The sequence below is a fragment of the Aptenodytes patagonicus genome, chromosome 1, assembly GCF_965638725.1.
Source record: "Aptenodytes patagonicus chromosome 1, bAptPat1.pri.cur, whole genome shotgun sequence".
NCBI lineage: Eukaryota > Metazoa > Chordata > Aves > Sphenisciformes > Spheniscidae > Aptenodytes > Aptenodytes patagonicus.
In genome coordinates this window covers 94,910,512-94,926,184 of record NC_134949.1, presented here as the reverse complement: position 1 = coordinate 94,926,184, position 15,673 = coordinate 94,910,512, and the positions used below count along the sequence as shown (strand labels likewise).

General features: G+C 42.6%; 1 protein-coding gene across 2 annotated transcripts; it reads left to right on the top strand.

Moving 5' to 3' along the window:
* Positions 1-1,690: 1,690 nt before the first annotated feature.
* On the top strand, positions 1,691-15,010 carry TBX19 (T-box transcription factor 19). 2 transcript variants are annotated; one of them, XM_076328835.1, is made up of 8 exons: positions 1,691-2,049; positions 7,800-8,064; positions 9,933-10,067; positions 10,881-10,942; positions 12,063-12,124; positions 12,777-12,965; positions 13,839-13,971; positions 14,776-15,010. In XM_076328835.1, exons 1-8 carry the CDS (start codon positions 1,853-1,855, stop codon positions 15,008-15,010), a joined length of 1,278 nt encoding a protein of 425 aa, XP_076184950.1. In that variant the 5' UTR covers positions 1,691-1,852. The 2 variants fall into 2 exon arrangements, with proteins under 2 accessions (XP_076184950.1, XP_076184949.1); XM_076328834.1 differs by having other exon boundaries at positions 1,853-2,049; positions 12,864-12,965.
* Positions 15,011-15,673: the final 663 nt, after the last annotated feature.

Genomic DNA, 15,673 nt, shown 5'->3' with positions numbered 1-15,673 from the left:
CTAGAAGTTGCTATTCGACACCTTCTAGTGTAACTCACGAGGTGAGTTGACTGATAGAGTAATCTAGGTAATTTTGTTATGAGTTGATAATTAAAAAAAAGGTACATAAAGGCTGAAAAGAAGATAGGGAAGATGTGTTAGAGTGTGAAGTTTGAAAGTAGCATGATTGGGATTACCCAGATGTAAAAATACCTCAGACCTCTCTGGCTTTCACCTTCCGATGGTGCTGAGATTGCTGGGAATGTAGGGTTCTCTCCTAAGGTCTCCCGTTCTGCAGAACATCACGTTGCTGCACACCTGTAGCTGTGCAGTTTTGAGGACTTGCAGCCAGTACCCTTACTCCATGCAGGGCTTGTGGGATCAGTAGGACTAGTTGCCAAATAAGGTGCCGTACAACACAAGTAAGATCAACCAGCTCTGGCTCTTGCTGCTTAGCTAGATGGTCTCTCAGTTTTTTTAACTGCAAGATCTGTTGAGCCTTGTCAAATGATGGATTTATCTTAAATTCTGTTTTACAAAGTTTGCCAGACTCTTTCTTGTCTTTATAAATCCCATCAGTGATCCACCAAGTCATTTCATCTTTTAGAAAAAAACAGAAGCACAGGAATTCAACAGGGGCTATTGAATTAAACGAATGCAAAGTTCTCAATAAGTAGCCAGAAAATATATTTCTCTAAAAATGACTTCCAACAGTATGTTTTCATCATCAAGTCCCTCACTATGTCGTGTCCAACAGACCAGAAATTTCAGAGACGCTATCGGAGCCAGATGCATCAGGGGAAATTAGGCACTCAAATGCTTTGTTATGTGCCAAAGTCCAGTGTTTACGGGTCACTGGTATTCATGTGGCCTCCACTTAACCCTTTAGCATGGAACTGAACCCAGGTCTCTCATATCCTTGGCTGAGTGCCGAAATTGTTGGACTTATCAGTGAAATGGTGGTTTCTTTGTGGAGGGTATGTGCGGTTTCATTAGGCTTGTCAGAGAAGGTCTCAGCCTGAGGCGAGAGGGAATGCCTGTTTTAGGGATGCTGAGGGAGCTTTTGTGTGAGGTGGACCTTGCGCGGGTCAGCAATGCCAGGCCTCAGGCAGTTAGGCTCACACCCAGCCCCAGAAGCATGGGGTCTGTCCCTGGAAATGCAGCCAGAGGGGAGTTCAGCTGCTTGTAAGGTGCAGCAGGGGTTTTGTGAATGGCTGTGGGACCAAGGGATGGACACAGTAGGCATCAACGGTGGAGTGTAGGGATGCTGCCTTCTCCTTGTGCATTGAAACCTCAGTGCAGAAGGGTCTCTTACTATTACATTTTGATTTAGCAACATAGAGGAATGAGGTTAATGCGTTTATTCCACATGCCTGGTGAAAATATTTAAGACTACCTTCTCTGTGTAACTATCTTGACTGTTACCAGCTCCTTCAGTTAGAGTCTGCATCAGCGTGAACGCAATTTCCATGCATTGTTTCAGTCTGGAAATGAAACAATTTTCATTAATGGAAACCTGGTTCTCAAGCAGAACAATTAGACCCACTTCAGGTTGAAAAAAGATAAAAGCATGCTAATTTGGATGGAGGACTCTTCTTTCAAGGCAGCCAATTGAGTCATCAGCATGCCACCCACCTGACCGTCTGACAGGTAATTAGGAGATAGTCCTCTTTTTGTGTGGAGTGTGTGCGTAAACCTCCACACGCTGGTGTCACTGCCCATTGGGACTTCCAGAGGAAAGAGCTAGTCGGTGGCAAAAGAGTGAGGAGAGCACATTTGTCAGACGGTGCCCAATGAACTGACTTGTTTTTTGATTTAGCTCATTATTTTTGTCTTTTAACAGCTACCTGAAGTTTCCGGCAGTAAAGTCGTCATGGCAGACCTGGGCTGCAAAAAACCCAGCGACTGCACCGTCTCCAGGCTACTCAGCGTAGTGGAGAGCGAACTCCAGGCTGGGAGAGACAAAGGCGACCCCACTGAGAAACAGCTCCAGGTTGTCTTAGAGGATGCGACGCTCTGGCAGAGATTCAGGGAAGTCACTAATGAGATGATCGTGACCAAGAACGGCAGGTGAGTGATCTGTTCAGCACTGTGGGCTAAGTGTAGATGACAGCCAGGGGGTTAAGTGGTATAATAATAAGTTGTGTGTGCAGACTCGAAAGAACTGCAAATGAGCACATAACAGTTTTATCCCTGCAGCCTCGCAGTCCCCTAAAACCAGCATATGAACAGAATGGGGTGTCCCTGCTCCTTTTTGGTCACTGCTAAACCATTCCTGCCACCCTTTATTCCTGCTTGTGAAACATGCTGGAGAAATATATTGACTGACTTAAGGTTGCACAAAAAGGGAACTTTTGCAAAGCAATAGATGGTACCTCTCAACCTTTTGAATGATTTCTTGTACTAATAATCATCAGCCTTTATTAGCAAGTCCTCACCTGTAGACCTCAAATTACTGTACAGAATCAGATTGGTGTTATCCCCAGCTGCAGTTCCTGTCCCTGTGGCCTTGGGTATTAATAACTTGTACAAGCAGTCTGTACTAGAATGGGGTACAATAAAACTATGCCCTGTGTGGCATGTATGTGCAGTCCGGATTGCGTGGTCCCACAGCGGTATTGCTCCGTAGTTGTTGCTGGTGCCCTTAGAAACAAGTGGGGAATATTGGTTAACACACGCAGTTTTAGAAAGACAAAATATTGTGACGTAAATGGATCACATATCTTACTATTTGGGGAACACAGAAAGGCACAGGAAAAGAGTGCAAAACCTGGCGAGAAGGATACTAATTCTGAATCAGACACTGGCTTGAAGGAGGCTCTCCACAGAGGTTCTGCTCAGAACTGGGCTGACAGCAGAGTCCAGCCCATAACAGACAGGCAGCTACTAGAATAAGGTTCGCCATTACAGTAGTACTAAGGTTTTTATTTAATGTACCCTTGCCACCCCTCTGCCACCACCCCCCCCCAATATGCACACGTTTCTTTTGCAAGACCTCTCAGGAGATCCGCATAGGAGAGAGGAATTAAGAGATGGAGAGAAAGATTTACTCCTGTGGTGTGACTTCTATTAATTTTGCAGACTTCTATTTAGCAGAATTTGTGGACGATATTACTGTCAACTGTAGCTTGACAAGGGACATAGGTGAAAGCAGTTAAAAGGAAAAATCTAGTCTGTTGGCTCAGCAAGGTTATTCTGTTGAGAGAACAGCTACCTTCCCAAAATATCAGCTCTTGGTGTAACACTGCCTATTGCCATTCTGATTCCTCCTAATAACCTGTAGGGATAGAAATCTTCTGCTAAGGTTCTCTCTACACTGAGAAGCTGCTTTTGCTTCATTTAAATTGCTTTAAAAATTGCTGTTAGGCTACAGCAAACTTCTGAGTGGACTTTCACTTAGTGTACGGTAGCTTAACCTGGCCCCTTAGCAGCGTAAGTGACCAAAAATGAGGTAAGATAGCTTTGCCTTGAGTTAATTAAATTGGTACAAAGAATCGCACCTTACCAACTAGGTTTTTTCAGTTTCTTTCCCCTCAGCTAATGTAAATCATGATTGCGTGGCGATACTAGTTCTCTCTAAAATGTCTAGGTGAGTGCATAGATAAAATCTTTTGATGATGATGATAAGGGAATCTTTCGTCATTTGAATATGCTTGGTTACTTTTTATTTCATTGTGTAAGCTGCTTTATTTTTCTTTATTCTAACTTATTCACTCCTTATCAGCTTGATCCCATTTTTCCTAAAGCCAGTGACAGCTCTAGTAACATCAGTGGGGGCAGGAATAGGTTCTTTATGATCAAACTACAGCAATCTCAAAATAAAAAATTATAAAAGTATGTCACACCGTCATCTGCATAAATCCTTTTAACAAAGTTACTGTAGCACCAGCGACTATGAAAAAGGATGTCTTGCATTTCTGAAAGTATCTTCCATAACAAACACGTCAGCGCACCAAAAAAAAGGAAATACAGACAGTGGCCTGCAGCAAAGCTCTCTGAACAACTCCTTGCTATTCAAAAGGAGACAAACTTGAGACAGTTTCCTATGAGTGCTGAGTTTGTTTCAGGTTCAAGATTCTTCAGTGATTGTCTCCAGAGGGATTCTCAATAGAAAAAATATTGATCTAATTCTGCTGCTGCTTAAATCAGTAGAACTAACTCAGTCATTCTTGCTGAAGGGTATATGAACGCTTTTGAAAACTGTGTTCTACGATTAACGAGAAGAGCCAGTCTGAATTTCTGCGTGTGAAAACTAAGACAGTTTGTGCGGACACATTGTTAGCAAAATTCAGAAATTAAACCGAAACCTGATACAGGAGCATCGCAGAGAATGAAAGGCTGATTGATTAGTGATCCTCAAGTGTCAAATTCTAGCATGCACAATTCTATCTGCTGTGAGTGAGTCATCTCTAATTAGTACCGAGGGTCCCAAAATGTCATACTTAGATGAACCAACTGCAGTGTTAATACATAGATATGTCTCCGTTGCTGTATCGTACTTCATGATAATAATCACCTGCCATAGCAATATGCCTAGGTACACAGGGAAGATAGATATATTCTGAACAGGATAGACATCAGTGAAATTAAACTGCATGCTATATCACAAAATACATCCCAATGAGTGCAGCTGATACGGTGGGAATCAGTCTCCTGTTTTACTCAGATTTATTGTATTCAATTGGCATTTCAATATCAAACGCTTTGTTTTCTGATTGAGCAGGTTTTCTCTCTCAGTGTTTATACCATATCAGCCATGCAGTATCCTGAGACTTTGCAATCCATGTTATTGCCACTGTTCCCCTCTGCATATGGGGAGAATCCACAGTGGATCAATGCAGGCAGATGTGAGTGGGGGAAAAGAAGCCCTTTCCAGGCTTAAACGCTAAAGTAACTTTACCGGTTACTACACGTTCAAGTTTGGTATCAAACATTTTCCCACTCAAGTTCTGTACTGCGGAGTAATTGTAGCAGATCTGCTCTAAATAAATTGAAGAGGCTGAAGTGCTCAGCTATTGCAGTAATGGAGGTCACGTGTGTACCTACCTGATCATTGAAACAAACATTCTGACTCAAACAAATTTGGAGAAATCATCGTTTGCCATGCTAAAAGGCAGACAAATGTGATTTTACCAGTAAAGCCACTTAATCAGCAGAACAAGTGAGGTGGTAAGTTTTCCATTGTCAGAATCAGTCAAGATGTGCTGTACAGTCAAGACGTGCTGGTCCAAGCGAGGTGGGCATTAGCTGTGTGGGAAGCAGGTTAACGCAGGGAAGTGCTATAATCTCTGTGATAAAAGAGGTTAGAGGTTGATGATGACTGTATTCTCTTCTGGCATTAGTCTATAGGTCTTTTGGGGATAAACTCAAGCCTCTCAAGTAGAAAGGCAGAGAAGTCTGCATTGTGGGCAGAGGAATTAACAATCTGTATGTAACACAAATAGTTCTGAGAAATGGAGCGAAATTAAATTTTCATGTGGATGAATTTTCCCCTCCACTTCAATTTATCTAAGTGTGTTACTTTGAAGACTGACTGTAGGGGGTCTGGGGAGTGCAGGGAGCAATGCATCCACACTTTTTATCACATCCCAGTTTGATAGCTGGTGCATCCTGGCCAGAAAGACACATTAAATGTAGCATATAAATCCTTGGCTAAGCTTCTATTTAGTTAGAAAGATCACGATTCAATATATTTTTCTCAATGTTGCATTGGCCCTACATCACTAAGTATTTATATTAGATGAAAAATCTCAAATTTATCAAATCCTGCCTTTTCCTGTCAGCAGAAGGTGCTGAATGTATACAGCAAGAACTATATAAAGGTGTCCAGAAAGGTAGGTGGTGAGTGGGATGTCATAGGAGATTGTTAACAATCTGCAGTTGAGTGTCACTGGAGAGTATGGCTGCAGGGGCAGAGACTTTTGGTGTCCCTTGAGAGAGCCTGGAGTTTCAGTTCCCTTGTGTATTTTGGACGTCTTGCACTGCTACCTAACTAAGCCTAGAGAGCTACCTTAGCTTAGCCCCATGGCCGTGGACCTCAGGCAATTGCTGTGGTTGCTTGGTGTAACCAGTCTCTCTGTACCCGTAGAGAAAAGGAGCTTGAAGATCCATTGGCCTGCACATAAAAATGTGGCATGGCAAAACGGCAGTTGCCAGGAGAGGTCAGTATGGAGGTGTCTGGAGCAGGGTGGCCTCTTACTCATATAAGAAGAATGTAGGAGGTCATAGGTAACAGCTATAATAATCCTCCACAGTAACGACGTGTATTCCTTGGCAAGCTAAGAAACTTAATGAATAGGATACCTTTGTTGGGAGACTCCTCTGTTCTGCTGACCACAAATTCTTCCCAGTTCCTGAAACGGTTGGAGCCCTACTAACTCTATTGCTGCAGACTTTCAGGCACTGAGATGCCAATTCAAAGCTGTGTGGTATGGATCACAAGTACTGAGATAGACAGAAAACTGCTGAAAGTCTAGCTGTGAGCCGCTGCAAATCTCCTTTACAAAAGAAAAAATAATAATTAAAAGGGGATTGAGAAAAGGTGGCATTGAACCTTTAAGCACAAAAGGAACATTTTCCCGAAACTAAGCAAAGGCAGGATTTCAGTTTTAAATGCACAAGATGGAGGGAAGGCTGGATGATAGACGTTTAGAGCTTAGTAAAGGACAACATTGCATCTAAGGTAGAACTAAAAGCAGAAGAACCTGATCAAGTTGATGAGGTCAGCGAATGTGGAAGGATGGGACCAAATTACTGGAAGAACTGCCAAGCGCAAGGTCTGACGGCAAGGATTTGAACCAGACTTCTCAAACTGGAGTTTTATGTAATGGTAGTGGGACAGTACGTGAATGCTTGCACTTAACAAAGGGAGAAAACACATTTCAGCTAACTACAGACTTTTTAATATATCCCTGTAATAAGAATTCAGGATGTATTTTGAAGGAAAGAGTGATGAAATACGTGTAACACAATGGAAAGCAAGATAAAAAGGCGTTTTATTAAATTTAAGTCATGCCAGACTAACCTGACACAACCCTGATAAAGTAAAGAAGTATTTTTAGGCAAGGAAAATGTAGCAGACTTACTAGGGCATTTAGAATAGCGCTACCTGGAAACCATTACTCAAGTGGGAGATGTCGGGGTTTAACACAAGAACTACGGGAAACAACAGAGGGAAGTGACTGACTTTGCTCACAAAGATTATAGAATATGACCATCCCTTCAAAGGAAGGGAGAAAACCCTTTTGTATAGAGTGGCACGGTCAATAAATCTAACTGGAGTCTGATGAGTACCTGGCTGGGATTATGTCCTGATTGCTGGAGATTGCAGGGTGATTTCGGAGGATAAATCCAGAGTCAGACAAAGTGGGACTCGGCCACTGGACGGAGTACGGGAGCGTGTGTCAGGGGAATCTAAGTACCGAAGAAGTGCACTTTATAATAGGATTCTGCAGTTATTCTCAGCCATTTTCAGCTCTGTTCAATCCTGTTCATGCCTTCTTGTTCCACACCTAAGGATGTATTTAGCATGTGCAGATCCCACAGACTCTGCTGACGCTGTACACAATTCATTATGTTCACAACTCTTGGCATGATCAAGACCTTAGTGCCCTACTTTAGAGATAAGATGTTTTTTTCCCAATGATTGAAATAAAAATAAAATAATGGATTAACCTTTAAGAGACTTCTTCAGCTAGATGGAGGGAGGGAGGCTGTTTTTTACATTGACCTAATCTGTGAGCATCTGGTCACAAACATACTGAGGAGAGTCTTTCAAAACCAGTTTCCAATGGTGTCTCCCTTTTTTGTTTCCTGGCCAGGCGGATGTTCCCTGTTTTGAAGATCAGCGTGTCAGGCTTGGACCCAAACGCCATGTATTCCTTCCTGTTGGACTTCGCCCCGACTGATGGCCACCGCTGGAAGTATGTCAATGGAGAATGGGTGCCGGCTGGGAAACCAGAGCCACCAAACCACAGCTGCGTCTACATCCACCCAGACTCTCCCAACTTTGGGGCCCATTGGATGAAAGCTGCCATTTCCTTCAGCAAAGTCAAACTTACCAACAAGCTCAATGGGAGTGGGCAGGTATGGCCTGATGTTTCCCCATACACCTCTTGGCTTCAATTGCAAGCACCTACCAATCAAGAAATATCAAGGGTGCATTTATGTAATTATAGAGGCCCTTACAGGCCTCTTCACCCACAGATGCCAATTATTCTCTGGAGGCCAAATATAAACAGGAATAAACAGGCCTTAATTGGCGCTTTCAGATTTTAATGGACTTCTTGATGTTAAGAGAGACAGAGTGCTGTGGTTTACTTAATCATCAGGGGGCTTTTCAGAGTTGGTCTTGTGTGCTGGGGATTTTTACATAGGACTTCAGAGAAGGGGGAAAAAATGGTCACGGGTATTAGGTTTTTGTTGTGTTCCCCCATGTTCTTTGGTGTAAGTGGAATGTTGGCAGGAGTCAGATAGCAGAATAAAAGGCTGCGCCTAAATGAAATAATTACTATGTCTGCTTCTGCATCATGATAATTATCAATATTCTATTGAATCAGCTTTGGCCTTTGGAAAGAAACCACATGTACCAGAAATAAGCGACTTTCTCTTTGAACCCCTTAAAAATGCAAACAGGAAAATTAGGGTTTTTTCATATTTTATTTTTGATGATGCATCTAAAGGTAAAATGTTGCACAAGACCTTTTGTTTGCTTGTTTTTGTACAAAACTCCTACATTGGATGATGCTTGTCAGACCAGAATCAATTTCTTTCATGTAAATATTATACGTTCTCTATCTGTTATTTCCATCAGGTTTGTGAGATACCTCCATAAGCCTAGTACCCTAATGAGGTAGGAAATTATCTCAGTTTTTACGGACTGGAGAACAGAAAGATGACCTGACTTTTCCTAAGTCACACACGGAATCAGCACGCAAGATTTATTGTGGAGCTTAGAACGGGATCTGAATTTGCAAATTCTTGTCCTGCAACCAGGACCTCAGAAAAGTCAAAGGCCTCAGAAAAGTATGCATGGGGATAAAAATCTACAGGAAACCAACTTGGAGGGTCAAAGAGACCCTGGGGAAAAAACAGGGGAACACGATATGTATATATGGTGAAGTGGAGAGGAAAAAAGTAGAAAGTGGGGGAGGAAAAGCCATATGAGAAACAGAGCCCAAACAAAAGTCACTAAATAACAAACAACTGAAGCTCCCCTTGTTTTCTTTTGAAATTTTGACAACGGTATTAGGGTAAACCATGTCCCCACTCTGTGCTTCAGCTTCCCCTTTTGTGGTGTTATTACAAAGTGATAGCTGCCTAGCTGTGCTTTATGCTGATGGCTGTGTTCTTCCATATATATAAGGTATGCACATAGCACTTTCCAAAATACAGATTTTTTTAAGAAATACCTTTTTCTTGCAGTAGAGAGAATTAAGCAATATAATAGACTTCCTGAGGGAGGTGTATTGTGGAATCAATGCTATTCACAGTTTTTAATGCCAGATTAGAGACATCTGCCAAGACTTGTTTAGATAGACTTCATCTTGCCCAGAAAGATGGCTAGGTGACCGCCTCAGCTCCCTCCTGGCCCTGATTTCTGCGATGGTGATTGAGTCTTTCAGATAGTAGAAGGAGGACACAGATTGCTCCTTAACTGTTTCAACAGCTTCTACTGCAGTGGAAGCCCAATGGTTTGAAGGCCATAGCTGCTAACACAAATATTCACTAATGCTGCTGTATCGAAGGCTTTAAATCCAAGTCCAGTGAAGTCTCATTCTGTTCAGCCCTGTGGTTCATCAGAAGGGAGGAAGGTACCTGCCCTTCTGCTCTCAGTAATCACTGACTGGGGAGGTTTAGCAGTGACATCTGGTCTATTATAGAGCCAGAGCGAAAGAGCAGCTGTGGGATACCAGAGTGGCATTGGGTCTGTCTCTCTGTTTTGTTTTCTGCAGATAATGTTGAACTCCCTGCATAAATATGAGCCCCAGGTACACATAGTTCGCGTAGGAGGCCCCCACCGGATGGTGATGAACTGCTCCTTCCCTGAGACACAGTTCATAGCCGTGACTGCCTATCAAAATGAAGAGGTAGGCGGATGCCACACTGTGCTCTTGGTCACCTTTGATGAGATATATTAAAAGCTTGTTAACTAAAAGATCAGCATGGACAGACTGGTCCTTTTCTTGTTTCCCCACTGGTCCCACGCAGTGTGATGCTCCACCCAGTCTAATACTGTGTCTTCTCTCTGCAGCAGAACATTGTCTAATCTAGTGTCTGGCTGCAGTACTAAGCCAGGTTTAGCTTAATATCCTGCCACGGCTATTCCAGACTGGTCCATCTGTCATGGCACCCCAATCCCTTACTGGAAAAAAACCCTACAGTCAAGTCCAATATCTTTCTCCAGCAATGACTGACAGTTCTAATGATAACCCTACCTCTCCCTGCTCCTTATAACACATACCATTGCAGAACAGCGTGACATTCCATGGGAAAATTTCTTCCCAACCCCAAAACTGTAATTGAGGGATGCTTTGGATTGTGGCAATTGTTAACTCATGTGCCACATCCCTTAGCTAGTGTTGCTGCAGATTTGATTCATGCTCGGTAGGAATTCAGTGTTTAAACTCTCTTGAAAGGGTCCACCATCCCACAGGATTTGCCAGACTGGACCATGCCATTAGGCTGCCCCGACTGGTGTCCTGCCTGTGGCACTGATCAGTACACAGCACTCTGCAACGAGCAAAGTTCTCTCCTAACCAGCCCTGGAAAACATCATGTGTGGGGATATATTTTGTTAGGCTAACCAAGGCAGTTCCACTTAGATTACTCTGGAAGATGTTTTGTCGAGTTTCTATTCCAAATTGCCTTCACTAACATGCCTTGTTTTCTGTAAACTCAAGATAACAGCTCTCAAAATCAAGTATAATCCCTTTGCCAAAGCCTTCCTGGATGCGAAAGAAAGGTGAGATCATCTTTTTTTGCTCCAGTAGCATTTTGCTGCTGATATGGTTAAAACTGTGGCATCACAATGTGAAAGATAAATTATATAACTTAATCTTGTTTCTGCTGTCTTAAATCCAGAGTCACTCCACCGATATTAGTGGGGAGACTCTCTATATAATTATTACAATAGGGTCTGAAGTGGGTGAGTATCCTCTTGGGGATCCTAGGACTTAGCACTGTCTACACAGGAAGCCTGAAATGAGATGGTGTGAACTTCCCCAGTAATGTTATACACCACCTATGTTCACTACGTTGTACTCACACTCTAACGAATCCCACAATTTGATAGCTCAGGGAGAATAAAAGTTAACTGCAGATGTCGAAAAGCATAACTACAGTGAAATTGCACTGTAACTGTAACGTAACTACACTGCTATTATTAAATCTGTGTGATGATGTATGATATGTTTATTAAAAGTAACCTGTAGGTACTAAGTATGTAAGACGTTAGAGATGCTTCTGTCAGAAAAGAATTGTGGTTTATCTTTCAAAGTTTTACTTGCATCATCCATGCTAATGCAGTGGGGCATCCAAATGATGCATTCCAGTCCATAATTGCTAATAAATTTTGTTTGGACCTGCTATGTCTTCTGACATGTGAAGCGTCCCACGTGCCTGCAGGAGAATCTGTATTTCTTTCCATTCCTCCATTCCTCTCACCACTTAAGAAGCTGCTGTGTCTCAGCGTCAGGGTTTCCAGCTGCGGAGGGGGAATGCTGCCTTCAGCTTGCCTGGCTGAGCAGGAGGCAGAGCCCTGCTTTGGTCTGGGCGGGAGGCCAGGCTGAGGCTGTTGGTGCAAGCAGGAACGGTGCCCACAGGTAGATTTAGAATTCCAGGTTCAGCCCCTAGATTTGGCACAAACTTAGGAACATTTTTATGTATGCCATGAAACATAAGTTCCTGCTTCCTTTATGGCAGACTGCAGAAAAGTCTACTGCTGCCTAGCAAGTGGTTAAAGAAGATGGATTTCCCTCCTTTTTAACTTATTTTTCCATTTTTTTTCGTGAATAGTTCTGGTTTTAACTTTCTTTTGCAATTTCTCAATGAGAAGTTTTACCACTAAGTATTTTGCTTTTCAGAAACCATCCCAAGGATGCTCCAGAAACAGTCTCTGAAGGTCAACATATGACATATTCTCACTGTAAGGTTTTTATTCATGTCAGCTGGAAGTTTTATGTGATATGATAGGTGCTGGGAACCTGGGACTTGCTTAACTGGATCATACCAGCCATTCACCGAGTCCTGAATTGTGTTCATAGAAAGGGACCCTTTAAAAAAAAAAGAAGATTGAAGAAACCTCACAGTAGGAAATAATGTGACAGTTTCTGCAAAGGGATCATTTTCCTTATGATCCAGTTTTTCAATGTTAAAAGGAATCTAGAATCAAGATGATGTAAGACATTTTTAGGGCTTTCTCCTCCTTTTTTTGTATTTGTAACTGTGAATATTTTTGTCACCTATAATTACCTTTCATTGGTGAACAGGTAAAAAAAAATGGGGGGAGCAGAGGTTGTGTTTGGTTTAATGATAGTCAGTTTTTCTTTCATTTATTCTTTGATGTTTGTGACATTTTCTGTCAGTTGTTTTCAGGTCTTGTTTTGTTTTTTGGTGGGGGTTGTTTGTTTTTTGTGGGGTTTTTTTTTTGATTGTCAGTTGTGCCATAAACCAGTATCTTGGAATCTGCTTCATATTTCTGAAGGCACAGCTGATTCTGCAAGAAGGCTGGTTACTTTCTTTATTGTATTGCAGTGTTTTAGTGCAATAATAGTTTTCTTTTCTCTTTCCCCTCAAAGTGAGTGGCTGGTTGATTTCCAACCCAGATACAATGTGTGCATCAGGAAGCTCTAATTATCAGTACACTGGACCTTTGCCTCTGCCAGCTCCACATGCTCCCCACAGCTGTGAGCGATATTCAGCACTGCGAGGGCATCGGGCTGCTCCGTACCCACCTTCCTACATGCAGAGAAATAATTCACCTACAGGTACAACTGTAATGCTGCTTTGCTTCCAGGGAACAGACACTCTCTGCGTGACTGACCCTTGCTTTAGGTTAGCATAAGCATTAAAACAAGCAGGAGCTGAGGCTAGGAAAGAGCATGATGAGACTCTGTAACAATCGGCACTGAACCCTGCATGCACGGAGTATGTTTAAGGCAGCGAAACAAGAGGTACAAAGAGCCGAGTGCACTGTAACTGTTAATTATAAATGAGAGTGAATGATCTTGCTTAAAGTACAGCTCCCAATTATAGAAAAAGAGCATTGCAAGCCTTCTTTCAATGTCACGCCATGAAACAGTTGTGCTCTCAAGTCAAAGCAGCCCTTAGGAACATGGTAGGAGCTGACTTGAGATGAGGGCATTTTGGTATTGCCAGAATGACTTTTAAGTCCCTTTCACTCTCTAGATCTGGGTGCAGAGTTCCAGAAATTTATTCCACTTTGATCAGAGGAAATGGGCCAGAAACAAGAGTAAGGATAAAGTAATCTGCTCGCTAATTATAATTTAGCAAGGCATCCTGTTTAAAGGAAATATTTAAGCTCAAGTTATAAGGAAATCTGTATCAAAACATTGATAGTCATATGGCAGTTATAATTAATGAAAAGACTATTAGTCAGACTTGCAAAAATGCATATCCTATGTCTATCATGCTGTACCTTCTCATATATCACACCTGGAATTACAATGGCACCTTGCTACTCTCTTAATAAACATGTGAATTTTGTCCTTTTACCTATGGTTAGGAACCTCATGATCAGATTGCTTCCTCAGGCCTACCCATGTTCTGTTGCCTTAAGACAATGTCTCTGCAGTAGTCACTGAGGATTTGTTTGTTGCTTTTTCCTCCCCCCGCCAAAGTTAATTTGTTGGAGAGCTCCAGCAATAATCTTCAGGTATTCTCAGGACATGACAGCTGGACTTTGCCATCCTCTCCACATGCTAATTTGCTCTCAGTGCCACACACGAAGGGAGCTGCCAGCCCTGGACCCAGGTAAGGTTACAGGAAAACTGCTGGTATTAGGAGCAGCGAGGCTTGTAGGACTGCCCTGGTGATTCACACTTTGTTCCAAGCTTTAATCAGCATCCAGGATTTGAAACATGTCCTAAGTGCCCAACTCGAGATTCCTGGTCAGATCTTTCTGACAAGCTAATTATCTCCTGCTCTGAAATCAATGGGAGCTTCGTTTTTCCCCAGCATGGCTGAAAACCAGGATCTTGGAGCAGCCACAGAGAACTCTGGTACCTACAGTCTGTGAGCGTTTTAAAGCCAAATTATTTTTCTCTATATATTCCTCGCTATTCTCGTGCATGAAATGAGGATCCTAGTCCCATGCAGGGATGTAACAATCTAATTCATGTTCTATTATTAAAACATTGTTAATAGGGTAGTAAACTGTTCTAGGTACGGCTGGAATTTTAGACCTAGAGAGTCAATTAATTACCAACTATTTCCCCTTCTTTTCCCAAAACAAATGCACACATTTATTCTCTAATTTAGGTGCCAGGAAAATCAGCTGCAATTCTTTAAAATTCGTAAGCATTCCCGAAAAAGATCTTTAAGTCTTGAAATCTCATGTGTATTTGTACATTTCTCTCCATGCCTCTCTCCAAGGTCACCGGGTCTGATGGGCGCTGGTGGTTTTTCACTTAAGATCTGCAAGGCTGATCTAGTTTAGTAACTCGATTCGGATAGCTGCCTTTTAGCAGATAATGCACTTGACTTTACTGTGGTAAGTCTTGTGCAGGGGAAAAAGCTTTGAAATAAGTCGTTCAATTTGTGCTGCTTTTTTTCCAGCCACTACCCTTGCCTGTGGACAGTCAGCAACAGTGCTGTAAATGTTGCCAACCCAGGAAGCGAGGTGAACAGCAGCCCTTCAAGCATGTTTCTAAGGGGTAATGTCCCCTTACCCACTGCATCATCAGTCCAAATCCCTCTGCAGGGAACAGTGTCTGGCAGCATGGAAACGCAAGGGGAAACCGCTCTAGCCAGACTAGCCGACTCTGCGTGGACATCCTCACACTCCTTTTAATGGACAGGCAGCTCACAAGGGAAGCTCAGCCAAACAAGACTGACACAAATGGCAAACGATCCCCTAGAATGGCAGCTCAGAGCAGGGATGTGTACGCAGAAAACCAACTTCATCAAACATCACTGTCCATAGTGTACCTCTTGTGTGCCATAGAAACCAAAAATGCGTAATGCAAAGGCAGGAAATGTTATGGGAACTGGCTTATTACTGTAACCTTTATGTGTCATTCAGGATGATGTCCAGAAATAATCTCTATAGGTAGTTTTGCTTCTACATCACATAAAAAATGCTCAGAGACATGGGACTGAGTGAAGCAGACATGGCAGTTGGATATTCGCATGTCATTTCAAAAGTCCTTTTTGTAACTAACAGCCGAGTCCAGGGGAAATTGTGAGCAAGTTCACAAACTGGTAATTTGAAGGGACAGCGCTGCTTTAAAGACTTTCTGAATCTGTCACACGAAGGTTTTCACAATACCTGAAACCAAACCCTTCAGGGGATGAAATTAGTCTGACACCCTAATGCCACCTGCATACAGTATTCTCTGTCCCCTTCCCTTCTCCAGCTCCTGTTTGCTGTTTGTGTGCTATAGGGATAATGGACACGCTCAAGCTGAGAAAGTGGCTGCATTGTAGCAGCAGCGTGAAGGGCATCTAGTTTAGC